Source organism: Choloepus didactylus, chromosome 4 (genome assembly GCF_015220235.1).
Source record: "Choloepus didactylus isolate mChoDid1 chromosome 4, mChoDid1.pri, whole genome shotgun sequence".
Classification (NCBI taxonomy): domain Eukaryota; kingdom Metazoa; phylum Chordata; class Mammalia; order Pilosa; family Megalonychidae; genus Choloepus; species Choloepus didactylus.
The window spans coordinates 172,996,397-173,022,593 of NC_051310.1; the positions used below are offsets into that span (position 1 = coordinate 172,996,397).

At 36.7% G+C, this 26,197-nt stretch overlaps 2 protein-coding genes across 10 annotated transcripts in view; one reads left to right on the plus strand and one right to left on the minus strand.

Annotated features, from left to right (window-relative positions):
* The window catches only part of MIPOL1 (mirror-image polydactyly 1), a 521,065-nt gene that overhangs the window by 414,101 nt on the left and 80,767 nt on the right, over nt 1-26,197 (plus strand). The gene's annotated exons all lie outside the window — the stretch shown is intronic.
* The window catches only part of FOXA1 (forkhead box A1), a 177,212-nt gene continuing 171,010 nt past the window's right edge, over nt 19,996-26,197 (minus strand). The window contains exon 3 of one of the 2 annotated variants that reach the window (XM_037834857.1): nt 19,996-20,150. In XM_037834857.1, the coding sequence (XP_037690785.1) occupies nt 20,110-20,150 (41 nt within the window). In that variant the 3' untranslated portion in view covers nt 19,996-20,109. Of the gene's footprint in view, nt 20,154-26,197 lie in introns of both variants that reach the window. The other variant, XM_037834856.1, reaches the window with a different exon arrangement.

Below are 26,197 nucleotides of genomic sequence, written 5' to 3' on the forward strand. Positions count from 1 at the left end.
ACCGTAGTGCCTTTGCACATACTACACCTTATGCCTGAAATTCTTCCCCCACTCTTCTAGTTAATACCTATATTTATCTTTAAATCTCAAACTAAATGACACCTCCCTTCCATTATAGCATTTATAATAATTTGAAATGTGTTTGTTTAGTTGCCACTCTGTCTCTAGCCCTAGCAAAGTGACCAGCACACTGTAAGTTTCCTCCACTTTTTGTGACTTAATAGTTCATTACTTTTTATTACTGAATAATATTTCACTGTATGGATGTACGAAGTTTATTTATCCATTAACCTCATATTGAAGTACATCTTGGTTGCTTACAGATTTTGGCAATTATGAATAAAGCTGCTATAAATATTCATGTGCAGGTTTTTGTATGGAGATAAGGCTTCAATTGTGAAAATACCTAGGGGTACATTTGCTGGATTGTATTTTAAGACTGTTTAGCTTTGTGAGAAACCACCTTCCAAATTGGCTGTACTAATTTATATTCCCACCAGCAGTGAAAGTTCCTGTTGCTCTCCATCCTGGCCAGTACTTGATTTTGTCAGTTTTTGGATTTTAGCCATTGTGATAGGTGTGTAGTAGTATCTCATATTTGTTTTAATTTGCAATTCCCTAATCACATATGATGTTAAACATCTTTTGATCTGCTTAATTGCTATCTATAAATCTTTGATGAGGTATCTTTGCAGATCTTTTGCCTGTTTTTTTAATTATGTTGTTTGTTTTCTTACAGTTGTGTTTTAATGGTTCTTTGTATATTTTGAATACAATTCCTTTATTAGATAAATGTTTTGCATATATTTTCTCCCAGCTTGTAGCTTGTCTTTTCTTTCTCTTAATAATGTCTCTCACTGAGCAGAAGTTTTTCATCTTAATGAAGTCCAACTTATCAAATTTTCTTTCATGAGTTGTGCCTTTGATAAAGCCATTATCAAACCCAAGGTCACCTGGGTTTTTTCCTGTGCTGTCTTCTAGAAGTTTTAGAGTTTTGCATTCTATATTTAGATGTGACCTATGTTGAGATGATTTTTGTGAAAACTGTAAGATCTGTGTCTAGATTCACTTTTTTGCACATGAATGTCCAGTTTCTCTAGCACCATTTGTTGAAGAGTATCCTTTCTCTATCAAATTACTTCTTCTCCTTTATCAAAAATCAATTGGCTATATTTGTGTACTTCTATTACTGTACTCTTCCACTGATCTATTTTTCTATTCTTTCACCGATACCATGCAGTCTTAATTACTATAGCTCTGTAGTACGTCTTGAAGTTGGATGGTGTCAATCATATTTTTTTCTTCTTTTTCAATATTGTTAGGTATTCTGAGTCTTTTGCCTTTCAATATAAACTTTAGAATCATTTTGTTGATATCCACAAAGTAACTTGCTGGGACTTTCATTGGGATTTCATTGAATTTATAGATCAAGTGTGGAAAAAGTGACTTAACAATATGAGCCTTCCTATCCATGAACATGGAATATCTCTCCATTTATTTAGCTCTTTGATTTCTTTCATTGAAATTGTGTAGTTTTCCTGTACCTGTTTTGTTAGATTTATATCTTAGTATTTCATTTTTTGGTATTTTTGATGCTGATGTAAATGGTATTGTGTTTTTAATTTCAGTTTTCAATTGTTCATTATGGTATATAGGAAAGCAATTAGCTTTTGTATGTTAACCTTGAATCCTGCAACTGTTCCATAATTTCATATTATTTCCATTTTTTAATATATTCTTTTAGATGTCTTTATAGACAATTATGTCATCTGTGGACAAAAGCAGTTTTATTTCTTCCTTCCCAAGTTGTATACATTTTATTTCCTTTTCTTTTCTTATTGCATTAGCTAAGACTTCCACTTATAATGTTAAGTAGGAGTGGTGAGCTATGACATCCTTGCCTTGTTCCCAATCTTAAGGTGAAAACATCTAGTTTCTCACAATTGTGTATGATATTAGCTGTATGTTTTTGTTGATGTTCTTTGTCAAGTTGAGGAAGTTCCCCTCTATCCTGGTTTGCTGAGAGTTTTTATTATGAATGACTGTTGGATTTTGTCAGATGCCGTTTATGCATCAGTTGATGTGATTATATTATTTTTCTCCTTTAGCTTATTGATAACGAAGAATTCCATTAATTGATTTTTGAATGTTGAATCAGCCTTGCATATCTGGAATATATCCCACATGGCCATGGTGTTGAATTCTTTTTGTATATTGTTACATTCAATCTGGTAATATTTTGTTGACAGTTTTTCATCTGTGTTCATGTGAAACATTGATCTCCATTTTTCCTTTCTTGTAATGTCTTGATAAACTTGGCTTGGGTATTAGGGTAATGCTAGTCTCATAGTGAGTTAGGAAGTATTCCTCTTGCTTCTGTGTTCTGGAAGAGGTTGTAGAGAATTGGTATTATTTCTCACCTAAATATTTGATTGATAGAATTCACCCAGGAAACCATCTGGGCTTGGTACTTTCTTTTTTGAAATGTCATTGATTATTGATCCAATTCCTTTAATAGATATAAACCTATTCAATTTATCTATTTTTCCTTATATGAATTTTGGTAGTTTGTGTCTTTCAAGGAATTAGTCCATTACACGTATATTATCAAATTTGTAGGCAGAGAGTTCTTCAGAATATCCCTTTATTATCCTTTAATGTCTGTGGGATCAGTGTTATGACCCTCTTTCATTTCTTAATTTGTAATTTGTGTCTTCTCCTTTTTTCTTGGTAATCCTGGATTGAAGTTTACGAGTCTTAATGATTGTGATAGGCTGAAAAATGATCCCCCAAGAGATATCCATGTGAAATCGTAGTATCTATCAATCTTAACTTAAATGGGAGGAAAAGATGATTAAGTTAAGGATATCCAAAGGAGGAGTGTATCCTGGATTATCCAGGTGGGCCCTAATCACAATCACATGTATCCTTATGAGCGAGGCAGAGGGAGTTTTGAGAGACATACATGGAAGATAAGGCCATGTGAAGACAGAGACAGACATTGAAGTGTTACAACCACACGCTAAGGAATGCCAACAATTTCCAGAGGCTGGAACAGTCAAGAGACTCTCACCTAGCACCTCTGGAGGGAGCACAGCCCTGCCGGTACCTTCATTTCAGACTTCCAGCCTGCCGAACTTTGAGAGACTAAATTTCTGTTGTTTTAAGCTACCAAGTTTATAGTATTTGTTATGGCAGCCCTAGGAAACTAATATGGCAGCCCCTAATATGAAAGCCCCTTTTGCTTTCATTGACTTTCTCTATTGATTTCTGGTTTTCAAGTTCATTGATTTCTGCTATAATTTTTATTCTTTTGCTTACTTTCGGTTTATCTTCTTTTTTCTCTGGTTTTCTAAAGTGGCAGCTTATATTATTGATTTTAGATCTTTTTTTCTTTTCTAATATATGCACTCAATGCCATAATTTTACTCTAAGCACTGCTTACACTGCATCCCACAAATTTTAAGTTCTTTCATTTTCATTGATTTCAAATATTTTTTTAAATTTCTCCCAAGGCTTCACCTTTGGCCCATGTATTATTTAGGTATGTGTTGTTTAATCTCCAAATAATATTGAGATTTTCCAACTATCTTTCTGTTACTGATTTCTAGTAATTCTTTTGTGATCAGAGAGCATATTTTATATGGCTTCTTTTCTTTTAAATTTGTTAAGGTGTGTTTTATGGCCCAGAATATGGACTTTTGGTGAATGCTGCCTCTGAGCTTGAAAAGAATGTGTATTCTGCTGTTGATAGATGAAATATCCTATAAATGTCAAACAGATCTAGTTGATTGATAGTACTGTTGGCTCAACTATATCCATACTGATTTTCTGCCTGCTGAATCTGTAATTACTGATAGAGGGGTTTTGAAGTTTCCAACTGTAATCATGGATATGTCTAGTTCTCCTTGCATTTCTATCATTTTTTGCCTAATGTATTTTGATGCTTTGTTGTTAGATGCATACACATTAAGAATTTATGTGTCTTCCTGGTGAATTGACCACTTTATCATTGTGTAATGCCCCTCTTCATCCCTGATAATTTTCTTTGTCCTGAAGTTTTTGTCTGAAATTAGCATAGCTACTCCAGCTTTCTTTTGAGTAGTTAGCATCCCTTTACTTTTACTTTTGAGTAGTGTTAGCAACCCTTTACCTTTATTCTATGTTTCCTTATATTTAAAGTGGATTTCTTGTAGGCAACATATAGTTGGTTTTTGTTTTTTTATCCACTCTCACAGTCTCTGTCTTTTAATTGCTATATTTAGATCATTCACATTTAAAGTGATTATTCATATAGTTGAATTAATACCTACCATGTTTGTAACTGCTTTTTATTTGTTTCACTTATTCTTTTATTCCTCTTTTTCTTCTTTCTCTGACTTTAACTGAGCATTGTATATAATTCTATTTTCTCTTTTCTCTTAGTATAGCACTTTTACTTCTTTTAAAAAAAAATTTTAGTAGCTGCCCTAGAGTTTTCAATATATATCCATAACTAATCTAAGTCCACAATCAAATCAAATTATACTGATTCATGTGTAGTACAAGAACCTTATAATAGAGTTTTTCAATTTCTCTCTTCTGCCCTATATAGTACTCCCCTCTTTCATTTCACTTATCCATGTATTATAATTACCAAAACATTTTTGCTATTATTACTTTGAAGTTATCGATTAAATCAATTAAGAATAGGAAAAGTAAAAGATTTTATTTTACCTTCATTTACTTTCTTCTCTGACACTCTTCCTCTTTTTTAAGGAGAGCTGAGCTTCTGACCTATGTCATTTTTTTCTTCTCTCTGAATAACTTCTAACATTTCTTGCAAAGCAGACCTACTGGGGAAAATTTCCCTCAATTTTTATTTGCCTGAGAAAGACTTTCTTTTTTCTAGCAATATTATATTTATTGAGTTTTTATGGCTCTGGGAAATGCTTCTTTTTTAATCTAATTTTATTGAGATATATTCATGTACCATACAGTCATCCAAAGTGTACAATCATTTGTTCACAGCATCATCATATAGTTGTGCATTCATCACCCTAATCTATTTTTTGAACATTTTCCTTATACCAGAAAAAGTAAAAATAAGAATTAAAAGTAAAAGTAAAAAAGAACACCCACTCTACTTTTCATTTAGTTTCTGTCCCCATTTTTCTACTCACCCATTTATACACTGGGTAAAGGGAGTGTGATCTACAAGGCTTTCACAATCACACTGTCACCCTTGTAAGCTAGATTGCTATACAGTCATCTTTGAGAGTCAGGCCTACAGGGTTGCAGTTTGATAGTTTCAGGTATTTACTTATAGCTATTCCAATGCATTAAAACCTAAAAACGGTTATCTATATAGTGCATAAGAATGCCCACCAGAGTGATCTCGACTCCATTTGGACTCTCTCAGCCACTGAAAGCTTATTTTGTTTCATTTCGCATCCCCCTTTTGGTCAAAAACATGTTCTCAATCCCATGGTGTCAGGTCCAGATTCATCCTCAGGAGTCATATCCTGCATTGCTGGGAAGATTTACACCTCTGGGAGTAGATCCCATGTAGGGGGCAGGGCAGTGAGTTCACCTGCCCAGTTGGCTTAGCTTGAGAGAGAGGGCCACCTCTGAGCAACAAAGAGACTCTTAGGCACAATTAAAAGCAGGTTTAGTCTCTCCTTTGCAGTAACAAACTTCATAAGGGCAAGTCCCAAGATAAGAGGGCTTGGCACACCAAACCGCCTGTGCCGGTTTGAATGTATTATGTTCCCCAAACTGTTATCTTTGATCAGTCTTGTGTAGGCAGGAAGGTATTGGTGTTGATTGGGTTGCACTTTTGATTGGATGTTTCCATGGAGATGTGATCTCTCAACTGTGGGTGAGATTCATTGCATAATTTCCATAGAGGTGTGGCCCCGCCCATTCAGCATGGGCCTTGATTTCTAGAGCACTATATAAGCTCAGCCAAGAGGGACACTTTGAAGAATACACGGAAACTGTGAGAGGAGCTGCAGATGAGAGACAGTTTGAAGACAGCCATTGAAAGCACACTTTTGCTCCAGAAAGCTAAGAGAGGGCAAATGCCTCAAGAGCAACTGAGAGTGACATTTTAGAAAGAAGCTGAAGCCTAGAGAGGAACATCCTGGGAGAAAGCCATTTTGAAACCAGAACTCCAGGGCAGACGCCAGCCACATGCCTGCCCAGCTGACAGAGGTTTTTCCGGACACCACTGGCCATCCTCTAGTGAAGGCACCCAATTGTTGATGCATTACCTTGGACACTTTATGGCCTTAAGATTGTAACTATGTAACCAAATAAACCCCCTTTATAAAAGCCAATCCATTTCTGGTGTGTTGCATCCTGGCAGCATTAGCGAACTAGAACACTGCTAGTCCTCAATATCAGCAGCAAACCAGGTGAGGAAGCCCAGCACCTCTGCATTTTCCCCCAGCTCCTCAGGGGGTCCCTGCATATGTATTTTTATTCTCTGCCCAGATTACTTTGGGATGTGTCGCTATTTCACACTAACCTATACAAACCTACCAGGTCTCACTTCCTATTCAAAGTTCCATGTAATTATGGTATTTGAACAAACTATGAGTTAAATTGTTCAGGAAATATAGATCTTGCACCAATTAAATATCTCTTCCCTTGGTCTCACATGGAATTTGAAGTTTTAAAACACAGTCAGTATTGTACTTTACCTTTGGCCCAATTTTCCCTATTCCTAACCACATCTGGTTCATTCATATCTCTAATTGAAGTCTGGACTCTTTTTCAGCTTCTTTAACTGTTGCTGTATGCGCTAATACTGACATTCGTATCTGCTGAGTTCTAGCTCTGAGTTTCAGGTGTCACACAGATACCCAAAGTTCCAAAGATTGATCAGGTTATACACAAACGAAGCAGCATCTCAGAATCTGGACATAGCCATTACAGTTTAGGAGTAGATGTGATTGCTGTAAGAGCTTAAAATCTAGAGGCTGTTACAATAAGTGTTCCCCTGATAAGCTGTGCTCTAAGATTCAATTCTGAGTTTACACGTATAGTTAGTCCATATTGGTGAGGCATTATAGAATTTGCCTTTGTTTCTGGCATAATTCACTCAAAATGCTGTCTACAGAGTCCATTCACCTCATTGCATGTCTCACAGCTTTACTTATTCTCACAGTTGCTCAATATTCCATTGTATGTACACAAAATAGTTCACCATTCTGTTCCTCAGTCTGTGTACCCTTAGGCCAACTCCACCCATTGCAAATCACACATACTGCCTCCATAAACACCAGTGTGCAAATGTCCATTAATGTCCCTGCTCTCAGATCCCCAAAGTATATGCCTCCTAATGAGGTTGCAGGACCTTATGGCACCCACATGCTTAGCTTCTTGTGGAACCACCCCACAATGAATGGCTACACCATTCTGCCTCCTACCAAAAGTAAATACATACATTCCTCTCGCCATGTTTTTGCCAGCATGTTTATCCCTGTTTGTATTTTTCCATACAATTTCATTGAGCTATAGTCACATACCATATAATTATCCACAATGTACAATCAGTTGTTCACGGTATCATCATATAGTTGTGCATTTATCACCACAGTCACCACTTGAACATATTGATTACTATGAAAAAAAAAAACTTTTTTTTAACAAATAATAAAAATGATAATAAAAAGAAAAATAAAATATCATACAATACAATATAATAGTAGGGTCAGACAACAACACTATTACCAAGGATCCCTTATATCCCCATCACATATACATTTAGCTTTGGTATATTGCCTTTGTTACATTTAATGGAAGCATATTACAATGTTGCTATTGACTATAGATTCTAGTTTGTTTTAGTTATATTTTTCCCCCAATAGCATCCCCTTTCCAACACTCTACATGGTTGACATTCATTTGTTCTCCCGTATGCAATAACATTTTATATTTGTGCATTTAGTCACAGTTGTTGACCACTACAGTTTTTGCTAAGTTAAACCGTTCCAGTCTTTATTGTCTATCTTTACCTCAGGTAAAGGTAGCTTCATTCTGTTGTGGTCTGAGAATATATGTTGTATGATTTCAATATTTTTTTAATTTATTGAGACTTGTTTTGTGACTCAACATATAGTCTGTCCTGGAGAATGATTCATGTGCACTTGAGAAGAATGTGTATTCTGTTTTCATTAGGTGCAGTGTTCTGTATATGAGTGGTAGATATGGTTGGTTTAATGTATCATCAAGTCCTGTAATGTACTTCCTTATTGATCTTCTGACTAGATGTCTATCCATTATTGAGAATGGTGTGTTAAAGACTTCTACTATTAATGTAGAAACATCAGTTTCTCCCTTCAAATCTGTCAGGATTTGCTTCATATATTTTGGGGCTCTGCTGTTAGATGCATGTGTATTTATAATTGTTACATCTTCCTGTTGAATTGTTCTCTTTATCAGTATATAATGACCCTCTTTGTCCCTTTTAACTGTTTTTTGACTTAATGTCTGTTTTATATAATGTTAGTATACAATACAATAATACTGGCATTTATAATTACCCAAATGGTTACCTTTATTGCAGGTCTTTTTTTTCTTTATGCTCTTTGAACCACTGTCTAGTGTCCTTTCTTTCAGTCTGAAAAACTCCCTTTAGCATTGCTTGTAGGGCTGGTCTAGTGGGATAAAACTCCCTCAGCTTTTGTTTTATCTATTAATGTCTTAATCTATCCCTCATTTTTGAAAGACAGTCTCACCAGGTATAAAATTCTTGGCTGACAGTTGTTTTCCTTCAGCACTTTTAAATATTTTGTCCCACTGCCTTTTGTCCCCATGGTTTCTGATGACAAATTGCACTCAATCTAATTGATACTCCCTTGAACATAACACATTACTTTTATCTTGCAGCTTTCAGAACTCTCTCCTGTCCTTTGCATTTGATAGTGTAATCAATATATGATGGGGTGTATTTTTCTTCATGTTTGTCCCGTTTGTTGTTTTCTGGACTTCTTGAATGTACATATTCACATCTCTTGCTAAGTTTGGGCACTTCTCTTTTATCATTTCTTTGACTATTTGTTCTGCCCCTTTTTCTCTTTCTTTTCCTTCTGGGACTCCCATAATGCATATATTGGTGCACTTGATGGTGTCCCATAGCTGTCTAGGCGATTTTTGCTTTTAATAACTTTTTTTTTTCTTTCTAATCCTCAGCCTGACTCATTTCAAGTGTTTTATCTTCAAGTTCAATGATTCTTCTGTTTTCTCCCATCTGTTCTTGAAACCCTCTTGGGCATTTTTCCTTACAGTTATTGTGGTCTTTGACTCCAGTTGTTCCATTTGATTCCTTTTTAAAGTTTCTCCTTTCTAAGACTCTCATATTGCTCAGTCATTGTGTTCCTGATATCCTTTAGTTCTTTCCCTGTATTTCCCTTCATGTCCTTGAGCATTTTTAAGATCATTTTTTTAAGGCTTTGTATGGTATGTCCATATTCTTGTCTTCTTCATTGGTGGTGTCTGAATTTTAATCCTCTTCCTTTGGATGGTCCATCATTTCCAGTTTTGTTTGTCTTGTACTCTTGTTGCACACTGTACATTTTATTATTTTAAGGTGTTTACTCTGGAGTTTACTTTAAGCTTCAGCTCTCCCATCAGGAAGGTCTGCCCAAGGCAAATTCTGTGTTCCAGGTTTTCCATCTTTCTGGGCCTCTGTCTTGTCCTGAGCTTTTACTTATTAGTTGTTTTTGCGTTCCTCTGTTTGCAGGAGTTTTGATTGTCACTTCTGTTTCCCAGGAGACGGCCCTCCCTCTGTCAGGTATTTGATGCCAGAAGGTCTTTGTTCCAGACTGTTCCATAATTTTTTACACTCCTTTCATTGTCTCCTACTTTTGCCTGGCAATAAATTCTAAGAGGAGGATAACTCCAGAGAGGACATTCCCAAGTAAGTTTTTCCCAGCAAAACTATGGCAGGGGAACCCACAAAGGGGGCGCAGATCAGCTCCAAAGTGCTCTGGGGAGGGTATCAGAATGGGCTCCAAAAGCTTTTCCAATGACTCCCCAAAGCTGAGCTTTCCTGTTCTACCCAGAAAATGCAGTCCTTCAGCTAATTGTTCCCTGCAGCCCTGAGGAAGCACTGCATCTTTAAATCTCCACCATCTCTGTCCCTGCCCTGTGAGGGTTGAAACAATGGCTGCCACTGCCTTTGTCCAAAGCAAGTTAAAACAATAGCTGCCCTCCGTGCTGGAACCAGCGATCTGAATCCACTAACCAAAAGCCATGATCAGCAGTTGGCCATGCCCACTTGTTTTGGGGCAGTGGATTTTTATGTCCCTTTCTGTACAAGCAGCTAACCAGGAACTGGGCTCCATGATGGGCTGCTGCAAAGATGGGGGGGTGGGCACCAGTAGCCACCACACAGAGAGAGCAGTTTATAGTTCTTTAGCATAATGTACCTGCCTCTTCCTCCCACTCTTTCCTGGATGCTGTACAGTGTTCAGCTGGCCTCTGGAGTTTCAAAATAGTTGTTCAGACAATTCCTGCCTATTTAATAGTTATTTTGGTGGGAGGACCAAGTCCTGGAGGTCCCTACTCTGCCATCTTCCCCAGAAGTCACTGCTCTTGCACTCCTGAGAAAGCCTTTTATTTCTCCTACAATTTTACTTTTGAAGAATAATTTCCTTGAATACAGAATTCTAGGTGGATGGGTTTTTTTTTTCTTTCAACACTTAATGTTTCACACCATTCTCTTCTTGCTTCCATGGTTTCTGAAGAGAAACCCAGTGTAATTTTTATCATTGTTCTTCTATAGATAAAGGTTTTTCTTTTTTTTTTTTTAATTTGACTTCTTTCAAGGTTTTCTCTTTGTGTTTTGTTTTTCTGCAGTTTGAATACACAGAACTAGGAGTAGATTTCTTTTATTATTATTCTGCTTGGTGTTCTCTGATCTTTCTTGATCTGTGATTCAGAGGTTGCCATTGACTTTGGGTAACTCTCAACCATTCTTAAATCAAATAAATATCTCTTCTTTCTTTCTTTCCTCTTCTTTTGGTATTTCCGTTATTTTGTTACCTTTTGTAATTATTCTTGGTTAGTTTGTTCAGTTTTTTTCTTCTTTTTTTCTTTACATTTTAGTTTGGTTTGTTACTTTTGTCATGTTTTCAAGCTCACTGATTCTTTCTTCAACCATGTCCAGCCTGCTGATGATCCCATCAACAGCATTCTTTATTTCTGTACAGTGTTTCTTATTTCTAGCATTCCCTTTTGATTTTGTCTTAATATTTCCATTGTTCTGCTTATATTACACATCTGTTCTTGCATTCTATATATGTTTTCTGCTGGCACCCTTAACATATTAATCGTAGTTATTTTAAATTCCATAGCTGATAATTTCAAAATCTGTATCAAATCTAAATCTGGTCCTGATACTTGCTTATCTCTTCAGGCTATGTTTTTTCATTGCCTTTTAGGATGCCTGGTGAATTTGTTATTGTTTGTGGTAGTAGGAACTGAGGTACTCAGGTTTTTAGTGTGAGCTTTTATGTTAATCTGATTAGGAGCCTGGCCATGTTTAAGGTTTACTGTAGCTCTAGGTGCCAATCTTCAGATTCCTCTAGTTTTCTAATTGGTCTTTTTTTCTCCTCTGTTGTCTTTGGTTTTCCCTAAGAACATTTTCTTAAATGAAGTGTGTCTTGCAGCTTCTTTGGTTGTAATTTGCTATTATTGTACTACAGCCCTGTTGATGTGGTGGTAAGGTATTAGGGAGGGGAAGTGTTCTATAATTTTAAGATTAAATCTCAGTTGTTTTTTTTTCCCCCCTTGGGCCTGAATCTCAGGGCTATGACTTCAGGAGAACTTCTTAGCCTTTTTTTTCCCTCCCCTTATTTGAGACAGGAAGGCTAGAGGGGTCTGGAGTTGTCTAATTTCCCTTCCCTTAGGTCAGGTAAGGTTCTTTAAATTAGTTTCCCTTGAGGGCAGGCCTTTGTTATGGAGAACACTCTGGGATATTTTTAAATGGTTATTTTTTTCCCTGAATGTTTCTCAAAATAGTTTCTTTTACACTCCTGCCAGAAGCATAAAGGGAGTTTTTCCACAGTCTTCAGATATTCTCTGTACAAATTTGGTGGGACTTTTATTGGTAAAACTCAGAACAGTGTGGGGGCTCCTCTAAGACTGGGCCCCCAGGAGTTTTTAACTTTCAAGCTAGTCTGCACTCAGACTTCAGCAATTCATCAATTACTATTCAAGTGTTCCTACCTCTTACTGGCTACAGGGCTCCTGTTCTCTGTAAACAGATTTCAGTTATGATTCTCTGCATTTGTGTATCGCTCAAGTTTTTAGGGTAGTAATTCATCCTGTGACCTCAGTTCTCTGACGGATATACAGAAACTCATTGATTTTCAATTTGTTTAACTTTGTTCTTGTTGTGATGGGATTGATAACTTGTTAGCACTTTACATGTTGGAGCTAAATCTGAAGCTCCTCCTGATTTTTGCTTGCTTGTTTTTGTTATTTGCATAAATTGCTCTCATCAGATATTTCTCATTATGCACCTATGCAGGTTTTTTAAAATTCTGAATGCATCATTTTATATGTATTGTATTTTCTTATTTTTTTCAGGCAATTGAAATATTTTTTATTCTAGCCTCTTCAGTTTTTCCTATAATATGAAATTTTTGCCAATGTGTTTTTTATATTTTCAAGAAATCTTTAATAAAAATAAACTGCTGACAAGGACAAGAATTGGGACAAAGTTCTTTACCTTTAGTTTAAAGGCTTTTCCTTTAGATTGTGTCTTCTGTCTTCTAAAGCAATCTGTCTTCCAGACCACTTAGCCTGGAAATCACAAAAGTATGTCCAATGATCAGGTTTAATACTAGTATTGATTACTGATTACAAATCTAATCACCTCCTAAATGAGAAAACCAAGCTTTTTTGGTATGACTTGCTCTTTAATAAAGAATACTTTTTTCTAAAGTTTCTAGTATCTCCTTTCCTAAAGTCTAAGAAATAAACAGATCTGCCTCTGTCAACCATTTTTTAATGAACTCAAATGCACCAAGATCTTTTACATTTTAAATAAGTACTTCCTTACTTGTCAGCCTTTATCCGTCAAAAACTAGTCTTTAATCACCTACTAGTAGTGCGTTCCCAAATATAGAGATGAACAAGGCCATCCCTGGTGTAATTCACAGTTTGCTACCGATAGATCTATAAACAAGTAATAGAATACAATGTGATTCACTGTCTTCTCACGTTCATTGTTTCTGAAGAGAAATCTGCTTTCATTCTTATATTTGTTTCTCTGAACATAATGTTTCTCTTTTTCTCTCTGGCTAATTTTAAGATTTTCTCTTTATAAACACTAGCATTGAGCAATTTGACTATGATCGCCCTGGATGTACTTTTCTTTATTCTTGTGCTTGGGATTTGTTGAGACTCTTTGATCTTTCATTATAGTTTTCATCAAATTTGAAAATTCTTCCCGCTACTATTTCTCCAATATTTTTTTCTCTCCCCTTCTCTTTCCTCTCCTTTGGGGACTCCAAATACAAGTTTATTGGACTGCTTGAAGTTGGCACATGCTGTATTCATTTCATTATTCTTTTCTGCACCATTTTGTGTTTTGACAATTTCTGTTATGTCTTCATGTTCATTAGTATTATTGATATTTCTCCTGATTATGAATTGTATTTTTCTGCTTTGTATTCCTGGTAAATGTTTATTGGAGGCCAGATATTTTGGATTTTACCCTGTTGGATGCTGGATTTATTGTATCTCCTAAATACTCTTCAGCTTTTTTCTGGATGTAGTTAAGTTACTTGGAAGAAGTTTGCTGCCTTTGGGTCTTGCTTTTAAGATTTATTAGTTGGGTCCAGAGCAGCATTTAGTGTAGGGCTAATTTGGCCCAACTACTGAGGCAAACCCTTCTGAGTATTGTCCAGTGCCCCATGAATTATGAGGTTTTGTAGTTTGACTAGTGGGAACAGACACCATTCCCAGTCCTGTGTGAGCTTGGAGCACTGCTGCCTCTAACCCTTTGTGGTAGTTCTTTCCCTGGACTCGTAATTTCTTCACATGCACGTGTGATCAATACTCTGTTGACTACTCGAGGAGGATCCTATGCAGATCTCTGAAGCCCTTCCCATACCTCTCACTTCTCTATACTCTGTCCTGAAAATTCTGTCTGCCTTGTTCTCTCCAGACTTCCAAATCCTTTTTCCCAACTCAGGGAGTTCTCCAGGCTGTGCCTGGGTTCACCCTCCCTGTGCCATAGCCTAGAAACCTTCTCAAAGTACCAAGCTGGGGCAATCATAGGGCTTTCCTCACTTTTTCCCATTTCTCAGGGATCTTTGTACTTTTTGGCCTCATGTCCAGTATTTTGAAAACTGTTATTTTGTGTATTTTGTCTGTTTTTTTGTTTCTTTCTTTCTTTCAAGCAGGATAGTCTAGTCTCTGTTGCTCCACCTTGGCAGGTAGTGAAAAAAAATTGTGTCATAATTATATAAATCATAATTGTGTTAAAGATCTTGTTCAATTTATGACATTTTTGACTCAATACTGCTTTAAGATCTGTCCATGTTTGTTGCTTCTAATGTCTAGTAGTCCTTAGTATGAATTCCCACATTTTACTTGTGTTTTGTGTTTTCCCTTAATAATGGATATTGCTGTTTCTTCCTTTTCTCTGCTATTATAAACAATGTGGGAATGAATATCCTTGTTAAAGACCTCTTATGTACTTGTGGAAGAATTTCATTGGGTTATGTTTCAAAGAGTGGGACTGCTGTGTCATAGGATACACACATATTACTTTTATTAAGCAGAATGCTCTCTAGAATGGCTTTCACCAGCAATGCACAGGTTTCCATTTCCCTATATTCTTGACAACATTGTCATAATCTTCCTTTTTATTTTTTTACTATCTTTGGATAAAAAGTTCCATGTCATTTTAATTTGAAATTCTCTGTTAGTTGTTAGTAGTTTGCACATCACTTCCTATGCTTGCTAGTAATTTAACTTTTTACTTACATAAATTCCTTATTTATATCCTTTGCACATTTTTCTATTGCGTTGCCTGTCCTTTTGTTGATTTGCAGGAGTACATTCTAAACTCAAGATAATGATTCCTTGTTAGTTCTTAGATATCTATTATCTATCTTTGATATCTTTTGTTGACAGAAAATTTTAATTTTCGTATACTGAAATTCATCAATTTTTCCTTATAGGTTGGGCTTTTGGACTTTTTTTTAAGAAATCTAAGTTCATATAATTTTTATGAATTTATAATTTATAATTTTATTTTTCATATTATGTGTGCTGTAAGGAAAGATTCTACTTCATTTTTCTCCATATAACAAACCAGTTTTTCTACCACTATTTCATCTGTTGTTTTCCCATTGACTTATGGTTATACCCTCATGGTATAACAAGTTTCCATCAATGCTTTGTTCTGCTCCCAATTTTTTTTCTGTTCCATTAGTCTATTAGTCTGCCCCAATATGTGTACCATAATATTTTTATTACAATCACTATGTACTATGTCTTAATATCTTTTCTTTTTCAAAATTGACTTAACTTTTCTAATAAATATTTGTTTTTCTTATAAATTTTAAAGTAGGTTTGATTTAATTATAAAAATAAATAAATAAATAAGTAAATCCTGAGGATTTCATTGAATTAATAGATTAATGTCAGAATAATTCACTTCTTTTCAATATTAAGTTGCCCTTTCCTTAGATATGTATCTCTTCATTTATTCAGGCCATCTTTTATGTTATTTAATAGAATTTTATTATTTTTCTATTGTGAATTTACCTTACTGTCAAATTACATTTTCTAAAATATTGCTGATATCAAACATATTACAACTTAGCCTTCTAACTGTTCTCTCTTCCTCTAGTCTTCTGGATTTCTGAAAAAAAAAAATAGTCTTCTAGAATAGGGGTTGGAAAACTTTTCCTATAAAGATCAGATAGTAAATATTTTCAGTTTTGAAAACCATATGATCTCTGTCACAACTACTCACTTCTTTCCTTATAGCACCAAACAAACAATATGCAAGACATAAATAAAATTTTATTTACAAAATAAGGCTATGGGCAAGATTTGGCCATGGCCCATAGATTTGTTACCAGACCAAGGCAGTGAATTCTTTGCCCAGTGTGCTCAGTTGGCCAATTCCTGAGACACTGGGGTTTCAAAGAGAGTTTCATTGCTAAGCACAAAGCAGGAGAGCAGATAGCCTGTTGGTCCAAAATCTGTCTCCCCAAACTGCTAGTAATTTTGATAGTTTTATAGTATCAAAAGATGGGCAGGTTTTAGGATAATGAGCACAATGGCCCCAGATGATGTAATTAGATGATTTACTTACTGAGCATGCACAGATTGATTATATGCTTAGTTACAGAATGCATGTAAGAAAATGGCAGCCTTAACATGATGATGGGCATGATTTCAGTATTATATGAGGTATAGATGACTTGTAGGTTAAAGTCTAAGTTAACTGCATGTTTCAGGCGGGCCCATTTTGGTTAGATCCAGCTTCAGTTATCAAGATAATTTGGGACTTGGGGTGGGTTAGTTCTGGGCTGACCCAAGACCCTTCATTAATAAGCATCAGGGGCTGTCTTTAGTGATCATAAGACTTTAAATTAGAAAACTGGATAAATGGGTACAACTTGTGACAAGTTAGTCACAAGGTCTTCAGAATCACAAGGGCACAAGATAAAGGCTATACAATCATTATGAGAGATCAAGGCAGCTGGATTATGATTCAGATTTCAGGTATTTGCCTCTGTTTACTCTAATATACCAGAAAGTAAAAAGGAATATCTATATAGTGACTGATCATAATCAGCCCTTAAATCCTAACTTCTCGATTACAGTTTACCAATCCATTTTCTAGAACATAAACCTGAATCATGTCCTAACTCTTTAATTGTTTTCATTGAATCCCCATTGCCTACTGAGAGATGTCCAGGTTTTGTAGTCTGACATTCAGGGTGCTCCAAAAGTCTGTTCATCTTTTATTTTCAGACTTCTTCCCACCTTCTTTTTCACAATTTTCCATTGTAGCCAAGTGGAAGTATTAACTGTTCTTTGAAAATGCCCCCAAACTTTTCTGCTTTGGGTTATTGCTCCCACTATTACCTCTACTTGGAATGCTCTTTCCCTATACCCCTGTTTCAATTTGCTAAAGCTGCCAGAGCGCAATATACCAGAAATGGACTGGCTTTTATAAAGGGGATTTATTAGGTTACAAATTTACAGTTCTAAGGCCATAAAATTGTCCAAACTAAGGCATCAACAAAAGAAAGGCTGATGGCATCCGGAACACCTGTGTCAGCTGGTAAGGCATGTGGCTGGCATCTGCTGGTCCTTTGCTCCTGAGTTGCATTGCTTTCAGCTTCTGGTCCAGTGACTTTCTCTTTAAGCATCTGTGGGTTTTCATGTAACTTCTCCAGGGCAAACTCTGGACTTCATCTCTTAGCATCTCCAAATGTCTCTCTGTCTGCGTCACTGAGCATCTGGGTCTGTGTCGGCTCTGAGCTCTCGCACTCTCTCTCATGCTCTCTCTCGCTCTCTCTCACTCTCTCGCTCTGTCTGTCTGTCTGTCTCTCTCTCTCTCTCAGCTCTCTTAAAGATTCCATAAACTAAGACCCACCTTGAATGGGCGGGGTCACATCACCATGGAAATAATATAAATCAAAAGTCCCACCCACAATTGGGTAGGTCACATCTTGGAAACAACCTAATGAAAAGATCCCACCCACAACAGGTCTGCCCCCACAAGAGTGGATTAAAAGAACATAGTCTTTTATGGGATACATAACAGATTCAAACCAGCACAACCCCCATGCTTCCAATCACACCATTTCAAGATCCAGATGAATTGCCACAATTACCATGAAGTCACACTCCATTCCCTACCCAGGTGACATTCCTTCTAAGTTCCTATAGCCTTTCCATGAGCTTTATAGGATGTTCATCACTTTCTACCATGCTTTATAGCTATTGTAGACATGTTTTATTTTCTCTATTAAGTTGTATTACTATGGAAAGGAGGAGCCATATTTTACTATTCTTTGTATCCTCCTAGGATCTAACACAGTGTGCCTTTTACCCAGTTTCTTCCAGTGGTAATATCTTGTAAAACTGGAGTACAATATCACAACCAGGATATTCAACTGATGTAGTCAAGAAAGAGAATAGTGCCATCACAAGGATGGTTCATGTTTCCCTTCCTCCTCTACCACTTCTTAAACCTTGGCAACTACTGATCTGTTCTCTGTTTATAATTTTGTCATTTCAAGAATGTATTAATGGAAAGGTTACTCTTGGGATTGACTTTGTTCACTCAATTTAATTCTCTGGGGATTCATCCAGGATGGTGCACATATCAATAATTAGTGTTTTCCAAGAAATTGGTTCATTTCTTCTAATCCCTTATTTTTTTTTTTTTTTTTTTTTTTTTTTTTGATGTCTGCAAGGTCTGTAGTGATATCTGCTGTTTTGTTCCTAATACAGGGAATTTGTATTCTTTTTTTTCCTTTGTCAGTCTTGCTAAATGATTGTCAATGTTATTATCTTTTAAAAGAAACAAATTTTTGTTTCATTGATTTTCGCTGTTGTTTTTCTGTTTTCAGTTTCACTGCTTATGCTCTTGTCTTCATTATTTCTTCCTTCTGCTTGCTTTGGATTTACTTTGCTCTTCTTTTCCTGGGTTCTTTATGTAGGAGTTTAGATGATTGATTTGATACTTTTCCTCTTTTCTTATGTAAGCATTTAGGGCTATAAATTTCCCTCTCAGCACTGCTTAGCTGTGACCCATAATTTTGATATGTTATATTTTCATTTTCATTCCATTGCAAGTTTTTTTTTTATTTCCCTTGAGACTTTCTCTTTGATCCATGGATTATTTAGAAATTTGTTGTTTGGTTTAGCATAGGGATTTTCCTGGTATATTTTCTATTATTGATTTCTAGCTTTATTCCACTGTGGATGAAGAATGCACTCTGTGTGATTTCAATTCTTTTAAATCTGTTGAGGTTTCTTTTATGTCTCAAAATATGCTCTATATTAGTATATGTTCTGTGAACATTTGAGAAGAGTGTCTGTTCTGCTGTTGGTGGGTGCAGTGTTCTATAAATGTCAGTTAGATCCTGTTGTTGATGTTTATTCTTCTGTATCTTTGGGGGAGAAGACCTCCAAAGGTTTTCAAGTAGTTGAAATCTCCAATTATAATTGTGGATTTCCCTACTTTTCCTTTAAGCTGTCAGTTTTTGCTTCAGTTCTGTTTGTTGCTTACACATTTAAGATTGCTATATCTTCTTTATTATGCAATTTTATTGAGATATAATCACATAACATACAATCATTCAAAGTGTACAATCAGTTGTTCACAGTATCATCATATAGTTGTGCTTTTATCACCACAATCAAGCTTTGAACACTTTCATTACTCCAAAAAATAAAATTAAAATTAAAAATAAAAAAGAACATCCAAAGCATCCCATTCCCCTCCTCCCCTCATTGTTCATTTACTTTTTTTAATACAGTTTGAGATATCGTCACACACCCTACAGTCATCCACAGTTACAGTTATTCACAGCACCATCATTTGGTTGTGCATTCATCACCAGAATCAAGTTTTGAACCTTTTCCTTACTCCAAATTACAAATAAAAGCAAAAAAGAACCCCTAACTCTTTCCAGCCCCTCCATTCCACCCTATTCTTCATCTAATTTTTGTCCCCGTTTTTCCACTCATCTGTCCATACGCTGGACAAAGAGAGTGCAAGCCACAAGGTTTTCACAGTCACACAGCCACACCATGCAATCCTCATAGTTATACAATCGTCTTCAAGAATCAAGTTCACCAGGGTGCAGTTTGACAGCTCCAGGTCTTTCTCTCTAGCCATTCCAACAGACTAAAGACTAAAAGGTGCTATCTATATAGCGCATAAGAATACCCTCCAGAGTGACCCCCAGACTCCTCCCAAAATCTCTCAGCCACTGGAAACTTACCTTGTTTCATCTCTCTTCACCCTTTTGGCCAAGAAGATCCCCTCAATCCCACAGTGCTGGGTCCGGGCTCATCTCCAGGAGCCATTTCCCACGTTGCCAGGGGGATTCGCACCCCTTGGAGTCATACGTCACACAGGGCAGGGAAGAGGGCAGCAAATTCACCTGCTGAAACAGGGGGCCACATCTGAGCAACAAAGAGGCTCTCAGGGGGACTCCTCAGCACAATTATAAGTGGGCTTAGCCTCTCCCTTGCAGCAACTAGCCTCACAGGGGAAAGCCCCCAATTGAGGGCTTAGCCCATTAAATTGGCAGAACTCAATGTTTGCTGGAAAATCAGCAATGGCCCTGGTGGGGAAGTCCAACACCTCCGTGTTTCTCCCAAGCTCCTCAGGGGACCCCGCAAATATACCTGTGCTCTGCCCGTATCACTCTGGGATGTGTCAGGATTTCACCCCAGCCTGTACAAACTCACCAAATCCGTCTTCCCATTCAAAGCTCCGTGCACCCATGGTGTTCAAACAAACTGATCATACAAGTTAAATTATCTAGTGTGCTACATAAAATATAAATCCTGAACCAGATAAACATCTCCTCCCTTGGTCTCACACATAAGTTGCAGTTTTAAAACCCAGTCAATATTGTCCTTTACCCTTGGGCCTGATTTACCTTAGTCTTACCAGATCCTCTTCATTCATATCTCTAATTAAAATCTGAATTCTTTTTCAGCTCTTTCAACAGTTGCCTTATGGGTTAATACGGACATTCATAGCTGCCAAGTTCTAGCTCCGAGTCTCATGTTTCATGCAGATATCTAAAGTTCCCAGAGACTGAGCAAGTTATACACAAGGAGCTCAACATCTCAGGATTTAGAGATAACCATTACAACTCAGGAATAGATGTGACTGCTGAAGAGCTTACAATCTAGTGACCATTACAATAAGCATTTTCCTGATAAGCTGTGCTCTAAGATTCAGTTCTCAGATTTTACGTATTACAGTTAGTCCATATTAGTGAGGCATTATGTTTGTCCTCTCATTTCTGGTGTGCTTTACTCAAAATGTTGCACTCAAGATCCATTCACCCAATTGCATGTCTCACAGCCTCATTTCTTCTTATAGCTGCTCAGTCTTCTATTGTATGCATACACTACAGTCCACCATTCTGTTCATCAGTAATTGTACTCTTAGACCACCTCCGTCTGTTGCAAATAGTGAATACTGCTGCTATATATACCAGTGCATAAATGTCCATTCATGTCCCTGCTCTCCGATCTTCCAAGTATATGCCCCGTACTGAGGTTGCAGGACCTTGAAACACCCACATACCTAGCTTCTTGTGGGACCACTGTACTGTCCTCCAGATAGGCTACACCATTCTACTTCTTCACCAGCAGTGAATACATACATCTCTCTCTCCAAATTCTCCTCAATACTTCTGTCCCTCTGTTTATTTTTTTCCCTTCAATTTTATAGGGATATATTCAAATACCATACAGTCATCCACAGTGTACAGTTAGTTGTTTACTATATCATCATATGGTTGTGTATTTGTCACCACAATTAGCATGTAGGCTTGTTCATTACTCAAAAAAGAGAATTAAAACAAAAGAATAAAAAGGATAAAAGTAAAAGTAAAAATAAAATAAAATACAGAAATAAGGTCAGTAATAAAAAGGATAAAAGGAAAAGTAAAAATAAGATAGTACAGCCACAAAGAAAAAGGAAGAGGTGAAAAAAAAGTAAAAAGACAAAAGAAAAAGAAATGGCAACTGAAAAGTCACAAAAGAAAAGGTTAAAATAAAATGAAATACCATAAAAAAGTCAGATAAAAATACTAATGCCCAGAATTCCATACCCCTCCCTTACGTTCCCCTCTTATAGGCCTTTAGCTTTGGTGTATTGCCTTTGTTACAATTAAAGAAAACACATTGCAATGTTGCTGCTAACTATAGACTCTAGTTTGCATTGATTATGTTTTTCCCCCAATACTACCCCCGTTTTAGCACCTTGCATAGTTGACATTCATTTGTTCTTCCTCATGCAAAAATATATTTGTATTTTTATCACAATCATTGACTTGTTGTAGGTTTCACTAAGCCACACAGTCCCAGTCTTTATCTTCTTTCTTTCCTTCTGGTGTCCTACATGCCCCTAACCTTTCTCTTTCAACTGTACTCACAGTCATCTTTGTTCAGTGTACTTACATTATTGCGCTACCATCTCCCAACATTGTGCTCCAAACCTCTATCTCCTGTTTTTTCCTGCCTGTCTATAGTGCTCCCTTTAGTATTTCCTGTAGAGCAGGTGTCTTGTTCACAAACTCTCTCATTGTCTATTTGTCTGAAAATGTTTTAAACGTTCCCTCATATTTAAAGGACTGTTTTGCCAGAAATAAAATTCTTGGTTGGTGGTTTTTCTCTTTCAGTATCTTAAATATATCAGACCACTGCCTTCTCACCACAATGGTTTCTACTGAGAAATCTGCATATATTCTCATTGATCTTCCCTTATATGTGATGGATCACTTTTCTCTTGCTGCTTCCAGAATTCTCTCTTTGTCTTTGACATTTGATAATCTGATTATTAAGTGTCTTGGCATAAGTCTATTCTGATCTATTCTGTTTGGAGTTCACTGCACTTCTTGGATCTATTAATTTTATGTCTTTCATAAAGGATGGGAAATTTTCAGTGACTATTTCCTCCATTGTTGCTTCTGCCCCTTTTCCCTTCTCTTCCCATTCTGGGACACCCATGACATGTACATTCATGCACTTCATTTTGTCGCTCAGTTCCTTGAGATGTTGCTCATATCTCTCCATTCTTTTCCCCATCTGTTCTTTTGTGTGTAGGGTTTCATCTGTACTGTTCTCCAGTTCATGAATCTTTTCTTCTGCCTCTTGAAATCTGCTTCTGTATGTCACCATTGTGTCCTTCATCTCTTGTGTTGTGCTTTTCATCCCCATAAGTTCTGCCAGTTGTTTTTTCAAACTTTCAGTTTCTTCCTTGTGTTTGCCCAGTGTCTTTTTTATATCCTTCATCTCTTTGCCATATCTTCCCTCAACTCATTGAATTGATTTTTGAATTGATTGAGCATATTTATTTGAAGATCTTTAATTAGTTATTTCAATTCCTATATCTCAGTTGAAGTGTAAGTTTGTTCCTTTGGGCCTTGTCTTCATGTTTCCTAGTGCGATTTTTCATTTTCTGTTGTCTAGGCATGTGGTTTCTTTGAATGCCCCAATAAGATTTTCCCACACCAGAGGGGCTCAGGTCTCAGGAGAAGGCTGTGTATTCAGTATTAGGTTTCCCTGAGGGTGGGTCCTAGAAGATTGACAGACTTTCCCTTGAGGTCTGTAGACTCTGTGCTTTCCCTATCCAGCCCAGCAGGTGGTACTTGTCAGCCCCAGGTCCCCACCAGCATAAAAAGGTGTGTTCCCTTTAATTCACAGTGGACCCTGACCTGGTGAGGGACCAAGAGTGTCAGAAGCCAAGTTTAAATTGTTTGTGGTTTGTTTGTATCCTTTCCCCAAGGCCCTGGGGTCTGAATTCTCTGAGAGAGGGCAGCCACTTTAGCTGGTCCCACCCCCCTTTTCTTAAGGAAGATACACCCCCTAGGGAGTTATCTTCTCCATTTGAATTCCATCTTTGTCTTTCTGGCTCTGTTAACTCCAGACTTGCCTGTGTCAGCATGAAATTGAAGACGCCTGAGGCTTTCTCTAATGTGCTGCTTAGAATGAGAGAAAAAAATGGAAAAAGAGCAGAAGCCCCTTTTCAGAGCCAGTCCCCAGCCCCTCAGATTTCTTGGGACACAGCCACTTCCAGTGTTCTGAGGTCAGCGTCTCCAAAAGCATGTTTTTATTTATTTATGTATTCTTTTCCCATCAGCCCTGCCTCCTCCCTGCTGGAAGGAGTCTGCTTCCCTTCCTGCTCCGTGCTTGTAGCTTGTATTCATTAGTCCAAATGTGTTAATTAAAACCTCAGTTGGAACTTGGTTGAGTTACTTTCCCTGTAGCCTGTTTCTTTTTTCTACATGGCAGTGTTTCAGCTCAGCTACCCAAAGAGGGAGGGGCACCAGCTCCAGGTTTGCAGAGCTTTACTTATGATTCTCAGCTGCTCCACCTATTCCAGGCTGGTGTACAATGTGTGTACATTCACAGATGGCTCCCAACAGTTGTTCCAGATTTTTTACTAGTTGTTCCTGATTATTTACTAGTTGCTCTAGAGGACTAACTAAATTCCACACCTCTCTATGCTGTCATCTTTCTCCGCCCCCGCTCAGAATGCTATATTTTCCTGATGGACTTTTATCTTAGTATGATATCCCTCTGTATCTCTGGTAACTTTGCTCTAAAGTCTATTTTGTCTAATATTAACAGAGCCACCCCTGCTTTCCTTTGATTAACGTTTGCATGACATGTCTTTTTCTATCCTTTTACTTTCAACTTGCCTATATTGTGATATTTGAAATGAGTTTCTTATGGACAGCATATGGTTAGGTCAACTTTTTAATCCACTCTGCCAATCTCTGTCTATTTGGTATATATAGATCATTTACATTTAAGTCAGGGTTTGAGTCTGCCATTTTATTTCTTACTTGCTGTTTGTTTTCTCTTTTAAAAAAAAAAACAGTTTTATTTTTCCTGTCTTTCTGTGGGTTACTTGAACATATTTTAGAATTCCATTTTTATCTATAGTGATTTTGAGTGCATCTATTTGTATAGCTTTTTTAGTCAATGCTTTAGTATTAAATTATATATACATAACATCACAGTCTACTGAAGTCCTCATTTTGCCAGTTCCAGTGAATTATATAAATTTACCTCCCTTTGCATCCCTTTACTCTTTCTCATCTTTAATTTCTCGATATGCATTTAGAACCATATCAGACAATGTTACAATTTTTATGCCCACTGTCAAACATTATTTAAGAAGCTCTTGAGGGGAAGGAAAGCCTGTTGTATTTCTCCACATTTCTGCTTACCATGTTCTTCATTCCTGACATTCCAAGTTTCCTTCTTTTATCATTTTCTTTCTGTTTAGAGAACTTCCATTAACCATAATTTTAGGGTGGATCTGCTTTTGACAAATTCCCTTAGCTTTCCTTCTACTAGAAAATGTGATTTCCCCTTCATTCTTGAAGTACGTTTATTACTGGGCATAAGATTCTGGGTTGACAATTCTTTTCTTGCAACCCTTGAAAAATATTGGCCACTTCCTTCTGGAGTCATGGTTTCTGATGAGAAATCCACTGTAACTGTAGTTCCCCCTTATAGGTAAAATGTAATTTTTCTCTGGCTGGCTGCTTTCAAGATTTTGTCTGTTTTTAAGTTTCCAGAATTTTAGTTATGATGTGTCCTGGCATGGATTTCTCCCCATTTAGGGTTAACTTATCTTCTTGTAGTTTTATGTCTTGTAGTTTTATGTCTCTTGCCACATTTGGAAGTTTTCCTGCCAATATTTCTTCAAGTACTTGTTCATCCCCACCCTCTTTTTCTTCTAACCCCAGGAGTCTGATAAAATAAGTATTAGATCAATTGTTACAATTCCATAGGTCCCTGAGTTTCTGTTCATTTTTTTCAATCAATATTTCTGTTGTTCAGATTGAGTAATTTCTATTGTTCTATCTTCCAGTTCACTGATTCTTTCCTCTCTTCCCTCAATTCTGCTGTTGAGCCCACCCATTGGGATTTTTATTGCAGTTATTGTGTTTTTCAGTTCTGAAATTTCCATTTGGTTCTTTATACCTTCTGTCTCTTCCATCTTCCTGGAAGTTGAAGTTTCCCTTCTATTAAATTTACAGGTAAGATTTTCATTTTTTTTTCTAGTCATAGCTGATATTTGATATAGTTTTAGTGATGATAATATTTTAGAATGACTTTGTTGCCTATGTTCTGTGCAGTGCTATATAAATATGAGTAGATTTGTGAGCACAGCTTCCTACAACTCTTCTTCAAAGGTGACTAAATTCATGAAGCATGTAATACACTCTTAGACAAACAGGAACTAACTCTACAAAAATTTTGAGTGCTGTTATAATTTAATAATTAGATATGATAAAATGAATCCTTAGAAGTAAGTATGTGTAGATTGTTATTTTTCTAGTAAATGTATTCAACAAATATTTAGTAACCACTAGGTTTTTTCACCAAATGAAGTATCTAGGAGGCTTTTGATCATATTATAATTTATATTGACCTATATCCACTTTAA